A 17,694-nucleotide genomic window follows, 5' to 3' on the forward strand; every position below is an offset into this window, starting at 1 on the left:
TAGTCTTATAATTATTCAAATATATTATTTTTATTTTTATTTTTATTATTATTATATTAAACATTTTGACTTTGAAAGTATCATTATATTATCATTTTATGACATTGAAAAGAAATTATTTTATTGAATTGAGTTGTCTGCAACCTAAACACGCATATTATTATTACTATTGATATAAATGAATTATTATATACCCATTAAATTTAAACAAACCATACTTGATAATAATATTGAAGTTTATATATATAATTTAATATATAATATTATATTTGTAAGAATATTTTGTTTTTCTCTATTTGTTGACGTCCATTAGTCTCCGAAAAATTTCATGATAATTCAATCAATAAAGAGTGCGATAATAAATATACAAATTTCAAGTAAAAATATTTTTATATAATATATAGGAGTTACATAATATTAGGAGTTTATAAATTTATATATATGTAATGGTCAATGATGTTATTGCGGGGTATGACAACATTATAGCTTATAGGTAATATCTATTCATTCTTTTGAAAATAAGAACTATTAAATCGTATAGGTACATTGCCCGGACATTGATGTTAAATAGATTTATCAAAGCCTAATCACCAAAATTTATTGTTATCTAGAGAAAAGGAAAAATTATAAATTATGAGTATTATGTAATATGGTCCTCATAAAAATGTACAAATTAGAATTAAAAATGTTTTATTAGCGCCAAAAAATAAAAATGTAATAATAATCTACAACCTATTAAATACCTATTCAATAACTGCAGTTGAATGGTAATGACTGATGAGATAGTCCGAAGTTATGATAGTTGTTTAATCTATAATACATTATAGGTAATACTAACTGCAAGAAAGACAGGCTCCTTTTTGCTTAAGCCTCTTTAGCACCACCTAGTTTTTTCATTTAAATCATGGTTTGAGTTAGCAATTTTTTTACTACCCTTAACACCAATCTTAGAAAGTAATTAGCATAATATTTTTAGTTTTTTACAAAATACATTCTTTTAGCAAAATTGCCCTACTTTATAAGCTAAAACACAATTTCCCGATTAATGACGTTATTACTTCCCAGCAATCGTCGTTTACCGAATCATATACATATATTTATTTAATAATTATATGCACACACACTTATTGCCATTGACCTGGCAAAAAAAAAAATAAATAAAAAAGGCTACAGATACAAATACAGTATAGATAACACCTATATAGTAGCACAAGGCGTGAAATGAATGTGCGCGCCCGCATACATGCAATAATAGTCGCAAACAATGGACACACGGTCCTAATTTCTTTTGATTGGTCACAGGACCGCGATTTGATTAGTCGTATTTCAGCCCCGGAGGCTCGGGTTCCCACCGCGGTTTGATTCGTTCAACGGTCCTCCGGTGTATTATCATTATATTATATATTGATTCATATATTTGCAGCGATTCGGGTCACTGAACCGCAATGATTTTGATTCGTGGAAATCGTACCAAAGTTCATCATCGTTTGTCTCGAACACAAGCGCGAATATTACATATTATTTTCAATCTATAGCCATGTGGCAATATATCGCTGGATTCGTCATGATCGTTGTACAATTTAATATTTCATATTTTATAAACACTTAAAAAGGAACATCTGCAGACCACTTTTTCGCGATCAGATCTTCGGGCACAGTCATCTTAATCTGGAAATAACAGAATGATTAAATTGTATGTTAGTTGTACTCATCGTTTCCATAGAAAATTGTAAAGGTGACTTAATAATGGACCGCATATTATAATGTTTCGAGTGTTCTTATGATGTTGTATTACATCACCTATAGGAATATATAAAATGTATGCACTACAACAATATGTGGTTAAAGGGGCAAAACGTACTCTAGGGCCCCGAAGGCGCTACACATTTTAGGGATGTGAATAGTTAAAAGAGTGAAAAAAAATTGTTTGTTTTGAGATTTAAAGGAAAATACTTATATAAAATTTTAACTCCTTCTTTGATCGTATATAAACTTTTGCCCATTTTGAATAAGATTATCAAATGTATGTATATATAATATTATGATATTATTATTATAAAATTATATCCTTGTACGTGTGAGGTGCCTTCTCGCTGTCTCACTACATCGATTTGTTATACAATCCCAGGAAATTCGTGACTGCATGCATTACACGTGGTAATAAATCGCATCGTATAATATTATGTTATTTATTGTCTCAGGGGTTTTCTAGATTATTGTAATATTTTTGAGTATCTGTGTGTTGCCTTGACCAATTAAATGTAACATTTATGATATATATATCTTAAGTTTCACGAGTTCACAGGTCGATGGCAAAACTTTAATTATTATTTACGTTGTTGAGTTCCTTCTATATATAAATCAAACGAAAATGTCATCACGATCGACATACCACTGTCTATGCGTTATAAATTGGACCACGCAGATGTGATCTTTCGAGGTTAGGACATATTAAATTATTATAACCAAAGAAAATAAAACTTTAACGTCAAATTTCGTGCGCTGCGTTTCGGATCACATTATTATTCTCGTATATATACATATAATATGCTCCATTATTATATCGTTTATTCGATAATAAAATAATATAGAGTTCAATCGTTGTGTTATATAACGTATACGCTAGTTTAACGATCGAACGGGAATGTAGTTTTGCGGTCGGTCATCGGCATATTATATATTATTATTATAATGTTACGTGCTGCTACAACAGGTCTCCCGCGGATGATGTGTTTTACTCTCGTCGTACATTTATAAGTATATTTATATAAATGCACTTTGCAGCGTTACATTATTGTATACAATTGAACTTTTTTGATGCTAAAACATCGATCAATTTTTTTCCGGTTTTCGGGATTATTACTTGTTTGAATAGTAGTATTTGTATTTTTTTTTTCAAATCAGGATTTCTATCCCGTTGCCATTATTTTATACGTAAGGTTATATTATCATTTCCCTTCGTCACACATCGTAATGAGTTTATGCTTTTAATGATAAAAAAGGAATTCTTAATGAACAATCTATTTTCAAACAGGAACTACACTCTTCTAATAAATACATTAATGTGACGATAGAATTAAAAACGTTTGTTCGAAACCATTACGCTGAACATAATGCAGAAAAAGTCAAAATTTCGTTATAATCTGCAGAAGTGATCGGATAAATTTTCGCGTGCATAAGTGGAGGGATATTTTCACACGACTTTACGCGGTACTATCCGATCAACCGCTGCAGAGGGGAAAACATATGTCGTCCTATATTCGTATAGATCATGTCCCCGCGCTGCGTGGGTGGTCGGCCGAGTGCGCGCGCGTCGTTCGTGTAATATATTATTACGTCGTTGTCGTCGTCGTCGTGTCCGCGCTTGCGATATCTCGTCAAGTGCAGTTTTTGCCGTTTTTTTACGCGGCGGCAGTGACCTTTTAATTGGCGCACAGTCCGTCCGTCGCGGCGATTAATCCGTTTCGGTGCAGTGTCCCGTTGTCGATGGCGCACTTAGAAGTATAATGTATATTTTATATATATATATATTCTCACATGTATATTAAACACAACCGTTAACCAGTGCAGATGATGAGTATCGCGGTCATGACTTATTTTATTATTATTCTCCTCGGTCGAGAGACACACGCGGAGACTAAGATGAGGACAAAGAGACAAACTGAGATAGAAAAGGAAAGAGACACGCAACGAAATTATATATATATATAATGCATTAATATGTGTGTATTGTGGTTATTGCGTTGGTGGGAGGGGAAAATCGGGCTGTCGACGGGAATGCGGACCCGGGGTTAAAACACTCTTAAAAAGGGATACGCGTTCGTTTGTTATGTGCATATATCTATATCTCGGTGCCAATTTCCATCGGTTTATGGTTTAAAACGGTCGCGTCAAACCGGACACTGCGTAATAATAATAGTAATACGTACTCGGGCTGCCGACGGTGTCGGCGATGTATTATTATATTATAGAGTAATCGGTCGTACCGCGTTTTTACGGAATAAAACAATATATTATTACATAATCGTATTTGGTGTTTGGATCAACGCATCATAGGCTTGGTTAATATTTTAACATTTTTACATATACCTAATATGAAGCACCCCATTGCTAGTTAGTCTCATTTCTGTACAACGCGAATGGTTAATTTATAGTTCACAGTATAGAGAATAGAGGGGACGTTTCTCAGTTGTACATAATACACCTGAAATCCTCTGCATATTACTGTACCTCTCAATATCATCATAATATTCAAATAAATTATGATAAGAGGACATTTCCCATCCACGTGTTTATGAGTGATGAAAATGGCCTATAGTAGTACCCACTGCAGATTCATATGAATGTTATTATTAGGGACTCTACTTATAGCCTATAATATCAACTATATCAACACATCATTGTACTTTCTTTCGACTGTCTTTAATCGTCGTTGTCATACGCATTGTTGTTTACGCAGTGAAACGGGCTACAGTGGACATTAAGAACCGGCCCAGGATCCCGATACCGGATGAGGACCCATACAGCATAGCTGGAGCAAACATGGTGGCCGCCACACGGGAACAGTTGATGATGCAGACGGCAGCGCGCAGGGGTGACAAACCACCAAAGCTGCCGCCCAGGGACCCGTCGAACCCTTACCCACATGAAATACCCAAGGTAATAATATATTTTATTAATAACCAATAATTTTTATAGTATAATATGCAAGTAGATGGAATGAACAAATGCGTTAAGTGACGTTTTACACATTTTGAAACAAATATACACACTTTCATCCGTGTTACGTAGTGTAATAATAACATTGCATTATTATCTTAGTGTGGGATTTGCAATAATATTTAGTGTGATGTGTGTTGTGTGTGTGTGTTTTATATATATCAAATATAATTCTATAATAAATAATAATATATGCAATCACAGAGTTTTAGCGGAGGGTTGGGCGATGGGAAGCAGTCAGGTTATATCCCGTGAATAAAAAATCTGAATAGGTCTGCGAATAACTCTAAAATTAACACGCTGGTATAATTAAGCGTATAAAGGCTAAACACCCGAGATTGGACAAATATTTAAAAGTGTATAAATGCCATAATACGTGTTATTGCGTATCAAGGTCTTGCGTCTTGTTAATTTCTTTTCCACTCTAACCTCTAACACACACATGAATAGCATAATATTATCAGACTGTAATTAGGAAAATAATACCAATACTAAAGAATTATATTATGAAAAATAACCATTTTTTTAATAACTAAAACCTGGAGAAGTAATTGACTCGAAGAAAATTGGGGCATTATATTATGTATAATTATATATTTCATAATAGACGAGGTAAAACGATAAATATTTTATGATATTATGTACCTATACGGTTTTTTGTTTTCCGAACGTACCTATTGAAGTGTTCAAATATACTCTGACAGTTTTACTTTACGTCTTGTTAAACTTCGCATGCACATGTAATTTTGTCGGAAGTGTTTCTCTAAACTACATGCATTTTTTTTCTCGTAATTGCAGCCTGACTACGACGACATCGAAGAAGAAGAAAACAGATTGGTAGGCTCCATGAAGCAGTTCACCTCGTCGAGGGGAAAGGACAAAGTCAAGGACAACAATAAAAAATACGGTAAATACTTACATATGCTTATTTCGCCATACGTATTATTTAATACTACGATGTCCCTTCTCGCGTAGATATAATAATATAAAATATTATAATCTGCCATTAAATAAAACGTATAATAGCGGTGTGCGTGGCGGCACAGATTCTTAAATGGATTCTCCCGCCCATCACGGGTATGATCAGTAAAGCTACAGCGCACACGTATATTGTTTTTATATTATATATATATATATATGTATATAGGTATAATAATAAGCGCAGTTCTGTGTCCCCCGAAGCCGATTTCACCACAGTGTAATCGTCCGGGGTTAGGAGGTGTCTGCGGTGCACACACATTTATGCATACTATACCTTTATTGTATATTAATATATTAAAACGTTTACAAAATTGTGTCAACGTCTGCAACACATTAAAGCAATTATATATATATTTTTTATTTTATTAACCAATAATAAAATCTTAACAATTTTGGTCATGAGATTGTGGTACTTCGCAGCATTCGTATATATTTAGTGCGCTTACTTTTGTAAAATAAATTAACTTATAATATCTAAACGCGTGGTGCAAAACTATTTTTTTTTAATTTCATGTCGTATATAGAACAGCTATTACAGTACTTATATTAATTATATGGCTTTTCTTTATGTACGACCATGTTTTAAATGCAAATTATATGAATTATAGACATACATAGTCGTATACCTTAAAAATAAGTGACGAGTGGCTGAAATTGTATCGACTTAAATGATATAAATTATAAATAACTCATAAAAATGTATATTACAGAAAAATATTGGATTCTTTTAGTACAGAAAATAGTCTCTTTATTCGTTTTCATAAATTTGGTCATTGAAATAAATATAAATATTATAAATTATAATAAATGATCAATTTGTAATTCGGTTGTATAAATATAAAAACAAGATTTGACCTCGTTTCGTTATCGGTATCTTAATTATGTAATGTGTGATCTATTTGCGACCAAAACAGATTCCGTATAAATAGTAGCGAACATAAAACATATGCTAGTGCGCCGAACAAAAAAATGGTTATGTACGCTGTAAACGTAGTGAAAATAAGTCGTGAATATTTCTCTTCCTGCGAGGCCAGTTGATATTATTAAATTTATAATTGTATTACACGATTATCGCTATAAATTTCATTTATACATAATATATATATATATATAAATATCATGTTATATTATGATATCAATAGTATTATAAAACACTTGTAGTATAAGTATTACAATCTTTCTCAGCAGATTCTCCCCAGTGCGGCACGGCGTTTCAGATGATTTCAAAAGACAAAACCTATATATTATTTTTACCATCATAACGCGTCTGCATAATAATAATTATAATTTCTTTGCATCCGGTGACGACCTTGCCCGGTTTTCGTATTCTTTTTAATCCGTTTCGTCTAGCTTACCTAATTCAACATAAAAAATACAACGAGGCAGTTAGTATACATACTATGCTTATACGTCACGTCATTGTGGTGGGCATCGTCATTATATTATTATAATATAAGTACCTACATTTAATTTATACTATGTGATATCAGCAGCTGTCGCATATCCGTCTGCTACACCAGACGCCTGGTCGCTCCTCTCACAAACTACCTATGTACATGGTGATTCGCCAAGTATGCTTCACCCCAATTTTGTCTTTTATTCAAATTTTATTTTTTAGACTATTTATTTATTCTTAAAAACCATATTTTAAACAATCTTCTCTTTTCATCAACCAGAGAATCTTAATCTTAAAATCAGAATCTTATCAAATGATAAAATGGGTTTAACATGCTTGGTAAATTACATTGTACGTCTGTATGATATATAATATTATATATTTATATGACTAGCCGATTTAGGATAAGTACTACATAATAAAAACCGTAGATCCGTGATATGATTTACACTGTAGACGGGTTTTAGGTATACAGTACAATTGCTGTCTCCGTGGTACTGGTGCGGGCAGGGCAAGACTAACACCGTTTTATTGTATCGCTAATGTTAATACGATTTCGGATTTTTTATGGCATTGGATATTAAGCATACCACAATTGTCTCTATAAAAACATACCAATCATATTTTACTGAGTGAAGCTTAAATAAAAACCGATTTGAATTTATTTATCACGATCCTCGACCTATAAACTTTGATATCACTAGATCGACTTTTCAATTTCTTTCAATGTAATCCTTAAGTATTTTTTACTATTTTTTTAGTATCTAAAATTAAATTTGAAACGAAAATTGCAATGAAATACATGCCGTATTCCAACACGATTTTAATAAAGGTATGGTTAAAGTTAAATTTATAATAGAAAAACACTAACTTTCCAATTGATTTAATTACGTAGAAAATGCGCAACCTATAAAATTATATCTCAAACCATACTTTACATTAAGATCTCAGAATTTAAATCGTGTTAGAAACAGCAGAACCGGAAAAATACAAATTCTTTCGCTTCCGAATTAAACCAAAGTAATTACATTTCTCCCTAACACTATTATATCTGAAAACCCTCTATAGAATCCGGTTAAAGAGAAAAAGGTGTACAGAGACCTTTTTATAATTATGTTAACTTGAAAAAAAATCATAATAAAAATGTTACACCTAGGTGCACCTGGGCGATTTCTTGACTAATTGTTCATGTTATGTACTGTATTTTATTATTCGTACAGGTGTTTACTGAAAATTATCTTACAGATTATATAATTTCAAATAAAATATGTTAAAAATAGTTTAATATATTATAATTCTATATTATATTATGCACAAGTGCGAAACGGGAAATTGGTACTCGCGTAATCCATTTGGATTACCGGTTACACGTTGTTATTATAGCTATTCTAAATGTTTGTGAATAAAAACTGCAGCAGCTAGGTGAAAGGCCGACTCGGTGCGCGCAGAACCGGCTGACGCACATACACTTTCACTAAACGAAACGGCATCTGCGTACCTTGACATTTAGTATCAATTTATTATTATTATATTTTAAGTACTCTGAGCTTGTTGTAATTATAAATTTTCGCTTGAATCGCGACACGAGAGAACGAGGCGATAAGACAGACTGCACGTACGACGATCGTGCAGGTGCGGTGTATACCTGATATTTTAGGTGGTATTTAATATTTTGTTACGATATTACAATCAAAAGTTTCCATTTGGCCATTTTAACATCTAGTAGAAGACCTAACCTAACCTTACCTTGAGGGACAAATACGCGATAAATCTAAAAAAGAAACGCTCGTGCCAAAAAAAAAAGCCTATAATTCAATATTTTAGTGTCCTTTTAAATGTTTGACAGCGCTCGGATACAGAGTCGGATTGCCGAAACTCTTAGTACTGTATACGCATTTTACGGGACTGATTTAATAGAATTACTATTGTGTATTTAATAACGTCAGGTTGATGCTCGTCCGCTGCGCGTTTTTAATCGAAAAATGGCATTCAATTATTTATATATACTAAATAGATTAAGCGAATGTTATAATAGCCATAGCACTGCGTACAATTTTGTTTTTATAAAAACAAACTTTCTGTTTTCAGACGACCCGTACTATTGCGGACTGAGAGCGAGAGTGCCGAACTTTGTCAAGACTTCCAACGGAAAAACCAAGGAGTTTGTCAAAGACGTACCCGCAGGCCCGAAGATGAGCACCGCCGTCCCGCCATCACGGTACCAACAGAATCCGATGGCCCTGTCCAACGGTCACCTGGCCACTGCCGCCGCCGTACACTATCATCATCACACGCAGCCCGCCATGTGGCACACGCGCAGCTTCGACAGCGGAATGGGTGAGCGATCGTTCGATTTTAAATTTCGTTGATTATTATTATTTAGTGAATTCGATAAACGTTTCGGATATAATATATAATCGATTGGTATATGCATGTACAGTATGGTGGTCAAGAGTTACTCGCTTTACCGGTAATCAATTGACTATTTATTAAGCCCAACGATTATACGCATCTCCACGGCGAAATTTTCAATTTACTATTTCGATTTTATGCGGTCGATACTCAATGTTAACGGGGCTGAACGTTATCCATTTCCCGTTTTTTTTTTTTCGTTTCATTCAGCTGTACTACTACTGCATCGTTTTTTAACAGACTATTCAGGTATAATATTATAATACAATTCTATACAAAATATGACGACAGTAGTCCATATAATCGTCGTTATTGCAGTAAATATAAATGCGTTTGTTTATTACTCTATATTAAAGCAACATTATTACAGAACTTCTCTTGCACGCGACTAGAAATGATTAGTATTCATTTTTAAACATTTTCATTCAAGTTATACCTATACTGTTAAAAAAAATTTGAAACAATGTTTTATGTTTATTTCTAATAAGTATATAATTATTATAAGTACCTATATTTTTCGGTCAGATAAAATTACTTTCGAAACATTCAACATAGGTTTACTATCACGTTATGTGTTTCAATTACAACACAGTATATAAACGCTGTCTTATAACATAATATTCAAAACAGCTTACTGACTACCGTCCTAATGTCTCATTTCATTCAATTTCGTTATGAGAAAAAAATTCTAGGCTGCACGATTTTAGTCACAAATACCAATAAATAATTTAATATACATTTTTAGTATAATATTAAGTATACACTATACATCTCACCGTCAATATTTATTTAACGTATTTAATCCTACTTCCATTTGTCAGTTGTAAAAAAAAAATATATATTTTTTACTGCGAAACCACTATCGTCAACTGTATTATATAAATGCAATCTGCAATTTAAATTATACAATATTACCTCATAGAGTCTGTTGTAAGCTGGTAAAATTATCATAATATGTTATACATTATAATTTATAATATAAGTATTATATTATAGGTACATGGTTGTTCGCAAAATATTCTCAAACCCCTTTATCATTTAATATATATTTTGTTACTTATTCTTATAATTTTTAAAGTAAAATATAATACCTACCGTTATTTTTTATAAGTATTTTCAATGTTAAAATTTGAATTTGAATTTTTAATTTAATATATTATGCCTAATTTAAGCGCATATTAAACATTATCGGTGAATTACTAAAGTATTCGTCTCTTTTAAAGTCAAACGGTTTTATTTCGAATTTAAACAGCGTATAGCGAATGCGTATTAAATCTTGGTTGTAAAGGTTCTTTACGAAGCTTCCGGTACACATATTTTTACATGCCTATATATATATTATAAAAATTAAACGTCACATTGATTGTTTTTGTGGATTTTTCTTCACGGCTGTCGGCACGAAACGGACCCCGTTATTCGAATACAATTGTGCCGGAAACGCCTATTATTATTGGGTACAATCGATTATCGAACTCGACCGTCGTCAAGTCCACTACGATGAAAACCGTGACCTGTGTATGGCGTATTGCTGCAGACGCGTACAACGATTCTCGTTTTCTTCGGTATTGCGAACGATAGATTAAATCGAATTTAAAATGTACGGACCACAGGTACCTATGTACACAATATACAGTTTGATAAACGATTGCACTACACGGAGGTTTCATAACGGCTCTTCGTTCGGTTAAGATCGGCATTGTTTTTACCTTCTTTGGAGTTACCACATGTAACCGCGTTAGATTGATCTGAAACTACTGCAGAACAGAAAAAGATAAAAGGCTGTTTGCCAGGAAAAATATAAATTTAATAATAATAACATGACCGCCCTAAAAATGTAATATCAGTGGAATTCCTCCGGTACGTTGGACTTTCGGTATAAGTAGACTATTATATTATCGTTTATTACGTATAATATTATGTTATTTGTGACTGGAGCGGTGGACTCTAGATGTAACAGTGTAACGGCTTGGCAAAAATATACAACCCCGCGTATTGCGCAATTTTATTATTTATGACTATTACTATTATTGTTGTAAACTATTATATTATTTTTTAAAAACCGGTTTCATATAATCGTGTCCAAATAAGACGAAGACGACGACGCCTAAATGGTGTTCGCAAAATGACCAATTAGCAATAATTAGTCCACCGACTTCTCTGATCTCGCTGATGCGGTGAAACGAATGCGTAACAAATTTAATAATATTAAAATAGAATATTATAGACAATACATCAAAGTTCAATTGTATAGAAATCTATTATATTTCAATATTTTTTTATTATTTTTTTATCAATTTCTGGCAAAAAAAAAAAATACGTAAAAGAATTAGGAAGTTTGTCCTGTTTGCTAATCATAATATTACATACTACTATATTAATTAAAAATAATGTGTAGAGAAAAATTTACAACATACATACACGCGTGATCGTTTTGTATAGTTTAATTGCTCTAAATTACAAAAATATTATAGGTATTAGGTATGTATTAGTGCACTTAAATTAGTCTACGTTCTTAAGTTATAGCTAAAAAATGTGTTTTTACTTTTAATTTTTTAAGTTGATATAACATTAAAACAAATTAAGTTTTTATCCCAAGTTTTTAATTTTTGGATGTATAGAGATTCGAGTTATAGTATACTCGTAAATTATGGAATGTAAAATTTACGACTTATAATAACAGTCTTCTAGCCAAATATACGTAAAACAAATTTTATGTAATATTAACTATTATGTGTTATGTAAACGCGCATTAATGATTTTGTACTAAATGTAAATGTTTTTTTTTACGTTTTTCAGACGCCGAAGTTTTCGATTCACCGTACAACCACATATACGGACGGTTGCCCATACCCACCAGAGGTTACATACCGACGGGACACAGGACTCCGATGTACGTTGGCGAATGGGACTAATGATTTCACTTGGACGAAGTGACTATGGTCGATTCGCGCTTCTCATCAACGAAAATTGAAATGATACAATTTTAAAAGAAAAGAAAAATTTAAAAAAAAAAAAAATCATTATATTATATAGATCCCTTTTCGTTTTTTTTCTCTCGACTGATGGATTTATATTATACACATACACATATATATATATATATATAAATTACGTACATCTATATTATATATTATAACATAATGTATCGGAAAACGATTTCATGAGCTTTTTTTATAACTATTCTCTCTTTTTTTATATATACATATACATATTATATAAAATATTTAGTAGGTATATATTTTTGTGATTTTTTTTGTTTTCGATTTTATTTAATTGTTCGTCGCTGGTACGAAACGCGATGAAAATCCGTACTACTGCAGTGTACATTCGTTTTATAATAATCGTATTATTATAATTATGTGAATATTATGCATATAAGTTTTACAATAGTATGAAATAACTCGCGCGGGCCCTTTTATTATGGATATATGTATAGCAGCAGCATCAGTGACATGCTACAATAATCATTACATATAAAATAAATTATGTCTCTTAAATTATAGTCTCGTACACGTTATCGCATCATCGTTTTGGAAAAATTCGAAATCTTGCATCGACGACGTGTGTGACCATTTATCATCCCACGGTCGTCGACCATGCACACATACACACATCACAAGTATCGTATTGTTATAATTCTCGTGTACACCTTGTTGTCTGACTGCCGAAAAACCACGTCATCGCGGTGATAATAATAATATTATGTATAGGATAATTGTTTGTAGAAAGCGAAAAACAGAAAAGCGAAATTCAGTCGTACAGAGCTAGCATTCGACGACGACGTCGGTGTCGACGATGTGTATAGGTATAGAGAGGTACGCATGTTTAAGGATACGATTTTTTTTTTTATTTTACGAAACTTACCGTGTGAAAATAAATAGATCAAATTGAGAATAGAGTAAAAACAGCAAAAAAAAAAAAAAAAAAATACAAACCGGTGTGGGGAGACGTAAAATCGATCGGATTCTTCGTATATAGTATACCTGTAATGCGTTAAAAGAAATAAACAATTTTTAATTCGTAACAAAGAGATTAAGTTAAATTTTTATGAAAACAAATAAATTCGTATTGTATAAAAGTAATTTATATATTATCTTTGTTGTTTATTATTATTATGATTTTTTTTTTATATTTTAAGCTCGCGCAGTATTCGTATATATAATATTATAATATATATAGGTACGTTACGATTAGACTTTTTAGGTTTAACGCATATTATAATTATTAGTATTATAGACATTATTATAATACATTATACATTGTACGCCTATTTTATATGCCCTTTTTTCCCTCTCAATTTTTTTTTATTATATAGTGAAAAATAACACGTAAGTTTGACGCTCGCTCGCGACGCACTGAATTTTATAACATAATAATTATTACAATATAATATTATGGTCATAATAATATACGCGTATTATTAAACTAATATAATTTTCTTATAAGGTTCACGTGCGTCAACTGCGTTGTTCACACTTGTTGTCGTATATATGAATAGTATATATATATATATACAATCGACGATTATGTGAACAATATCATAATATTATGCGCATACATACCAGTTAATCATAATATTATCATTATTGTTAAGTTTATATTTAAGTTTATTTTAAGTCTATATTATCGTAATCCAAATTTTTATTTTATGACAGTATATAATTATTATTATTATGTTTTTCGTCAATATTATATATAAATTGTCTTGTATTTCTATATAATTATATGTGTTTTAACGATAGTAATGATAACAATATACAATAATATAAAAAAAAAATTAAAATGTTTTTATTTTGATAGTATCTGAATGGTATAAATCTGATTTAAAAATTCCTTGATATAGGTAGAATAAGTATATCCATAGTTTCATCACTTTCAAAGTTGGATATATCGAGTAGAATATGAGCTTAAACCAGGACAAACACATAAAATAAGTTTGGTGTCAAAATTCAGATGAATACGAGTTGGTTACCAGGTTGTTTATAGGTAGCATTCGAATTGATTCCAGGGCTGTCTGCAGGTTACATACGAATTGGTGAGTTGCAATTATGACAATACAACTATGTTAAATTAACTTTTAAAATTAAAGAAAAAAAAATAAAATGGAATGAATTTTAAGTTAAAAATGAAGCCGTTATTTAATTTTCTAACGTTTTTACTGATAAATTTATCCTTTTCATTAACTTAAGTGAAAAAATGTGAGTAAAAACAAATTGTGAATTCAGATGTCCATGATGGTTTGTTGTTCGTCTTAGTATGGCTAAAAATGTATGATGAAAAATCATTGTCACTTCAATATAATCATAATCAAAAAATGCACCGATTTTTTCTTTTACTGGTTTTATAGCCATCAACTCAACATAGACTTTTGTATTATATAATCATATGACAATAATTACAATTAAAAACAGTATTTTAATATTTGTTCAATCTCTGAACCTTTATATTAAAAGTCATTGGAGAGTTTTAGGGTTTGAATTCCCCCTCGCCGCCTATCCTAAGTTGAATCTATATCTTTTTAATTTAGATAGTGGCCAAACTTCAGATACTGTCGGGTGAGTAATTTTTTCAAAATCTACATAAATATTTTAAAATCTCAAATGATTTTCTACAAATTGAAATACTAATGTGTAGTACTGTTCTTATCGGGCGATTGGTAAGCACTTTTAAACTATAACCAATCTCTACACTTTATTTGAATCGGGAACTAATTTCGTATTAACATAAAGTTAATATCAAACTATTAATTGGTTTGGCCACGACGGAAATCGTACGATTTTGATCGAAAATAGTCTCATCGCCCCACATTATATATACAGTAGTTCTAAATTAGTTCTTACAGTCTCATCCAAACCCACATCCGAGAGATCTTTGCAATCCCGAGAAGAACCCACGATGTGGAACCAGCCCCGGGAAATCTTTTTCCTATCCGGACGCAACGAGCGCGCGCGTAGGTACCTGCGTATTCGTATTTCGTGTCACGTAAAATCGTTATTGTTATTTTTTTAATAAAAAGAGACAAGTCCAGTTTCCGAAAAGAGTATGAACACTTGTTGGGCCGACTGCGAAGCTTGAGGACGTTAATAATAACGATAATAATATGACATTGTACACATCGTGTACGCGACGATATGCACGTCCACAGAAAAAAATCATATCGTCGTTTTCCGACGTCCTGCAAGACCCACCGTCATCGTCCCGTATGGGGTTATGTCGCGATGAAAAAAATCGTCGCGCAAGTACGCTGTTGTGTACGCTGCAGCTCTGAATTTATTATTATTATTACAAATTCCTCGTCGTCCGTCGTCGTACGAGTGCAGCGTAATAACAATAATATGTAACGCGATACGCCCTAACAGACTCGACTAATCTCTGCGCGAGGACCTTGAGTCGGGACAATTACAGATTATCGTTGCTATCGATCCCAGTCGGAGCATATATCAGCGTGTTGAATATATAATAATGTACTGACAATCTACGGGTAGGCACTCAGCGCCCGCAGTATAAATATCACAATAATAATTATTTACATAATATGATATTATGCTACCTACATAATATATAATATAGCCGTCCGTTGCCGAGTCAAAGGCGAGCACGCGTGCGACGCGGGTGAAGTGTATTAAAATACTAAGAGGAAAAAAATCATCGACATGATTATTATCGATTTTCGCGAGCGTACATACATATAACTATACACATATACGCTTGACCATATAATGTAATGTGTCTTGTTTTTTGTTTGTTTTTAATATACGCGCACGTACGACGCGTAATGTATTATAATGTTATCCCGTGACAATAATTACCGGCGGCCCGGAACTGTTTTATCACTACGACAACAATAATATATTATACCTATAATTATATGTAAATATATTTTCGTACCATCGTGGAGGTGTATAATTTAATACACCGTGTGTAGTTGTGATAGATCAGATCGGCCCGTCATCTTTTGTCCGCGGTATGTATATTTATGAGTAAAAAAAAAAAAAAAAAATGTGCTTGTAGTAGGAAATGAAAGAAAAAATAAAGGTTGACCTTAACCGAGCGGATTTTCTGCGGACGAGCATCTCAAATTTCGTGGAACTTATATTTTTTTTTTATATATCTTTTTTTCACGGCCCACAGCGATCCGCTGTTGTGACGGGCGGCGCTTGGGCGTAGATTGGTTCGTAGACTCGTGGGGGCTTTAATAATATTTCTAGAATGATTTATGTATTCAAAATATTATCGTTATCGCATAAAAAGACTTGTACGTAATACCTACACTCATTCTTAGAACGATGTAAAATCAAATCATTACGATCAAAAAAACTGAAAATATAAAAAAATAAATCATTCAAAATACGTTTTTCAAAACGCAGTTTAAAAAATACTTTTTAATCAAAATACGACAGTTTTTGCAGAGATTCCCCGTATACCTCCCAAATAAAACTTCTAAGACTATATAATGACATATTTCTACAGTATAATATGATCTAAATATGCACTCGGAGTAAGTATTATATACAGGGTGATTCATCAGACATGCTTGACTGGATACAGCAGATACCAGAAAGCAGTTGCTAGACGCACATAGTATAGTAGGAACTTGGAAGTACTTCGGGCTTCCGGTAAATAATTAAATCACATTATTATTTTAAATTACATAATTATACGCGTGAGTAAATCGTTTTTTTTTTTTGGTTCTATGATTGTTGTCATTATTGGACGTCGTGAAAACGGACCTATCAGTGATCGTCAAAGACGTGTGAAACAATTAAAAACGTATCAATCAATCGTAATAGTTGTTTTGAGTATATAATTAATTTCAGCAGAAATTAATCAAATAATACAACAAACAAGTCGATAAATTTGTGCTTTTTAGAACGATTGTAATGTTCTGATTTCTGATCATAGTATCTCTACAGTCTCTGATGTTACGAACACGTTGTAGGTAAATAGAAAATTTAGTTCATATTAAAAATAAATAATGATAAAAAAAGTACAGAATAAATAAAATATCTACACATAAAAAGGGGATAGGTAAATGTTGGGTACCGACTATAAACCATTGGCGCAACTAGGTCTAAAATATTAAAAACTTAAAACTTAAATTTTAAATATTTATACAATTTACTTTTAAATAATTCTGTTTCTTTGGACGAACTATTTACAAGTACAGTCTAAGACACATATTTAAT

The 17,694-nt window shown here is 32.0% G+C and overlaps 1 protein-coding gene across 3 annotated transcripts in view; it reads left to right on the forward strand.

Annotated features, from left to right (window-relative positions):
* LOC113556714 overlaps positions 1–13,458 on the forward strand; it is a 145,731-nt gene extending 132,273 nt beyond the window's left edge. For 2 of the 3 annotated variants that reach the window (XM_026961827.2, XM_026961830.2), the window contains exons 7-10: positions 4,451–4,659; positions 5,518–5,626; positions 9,185–9,433; positions 12,305–13,458. In XM_026961827.2, coding sequence (XP_026817628.1) covers positions 4,451–4,659; positions 5,518–5,626; positions 9,185–9,433; positions 12,305–12,420 — 683 coding nt within the window. In that variant the 3' untranslated portion in view covers positions 12,421–13,458. The remainder of the gene's footprint in view (positions 1–4,450; positions 4,660–5,517; positions 5,627–9,184; positions 9,434–12,304) is intronic. The other variant, XM_026961829.2, reaches the window with a different exon arrangement.
* Positions 13,459–17,694: the final 4,236 nt, after the last annotated feature.

Source organism: Rhopalosiphum maidis, chromosome 1 (assembly GCF_003676215.2).
Source record: "Rhopalosiphum maidis isolate BTI-1 chromosome 1, ASM367621v3, whole genome shotgun sequence".
Classification (NCBI taxonomy): Eukaryota; Metazoa; Arthropoda; class Insecta; order Hemiptera; family Aphididae; genus Rhopalosiphum; species Rhopalosiphum maidis.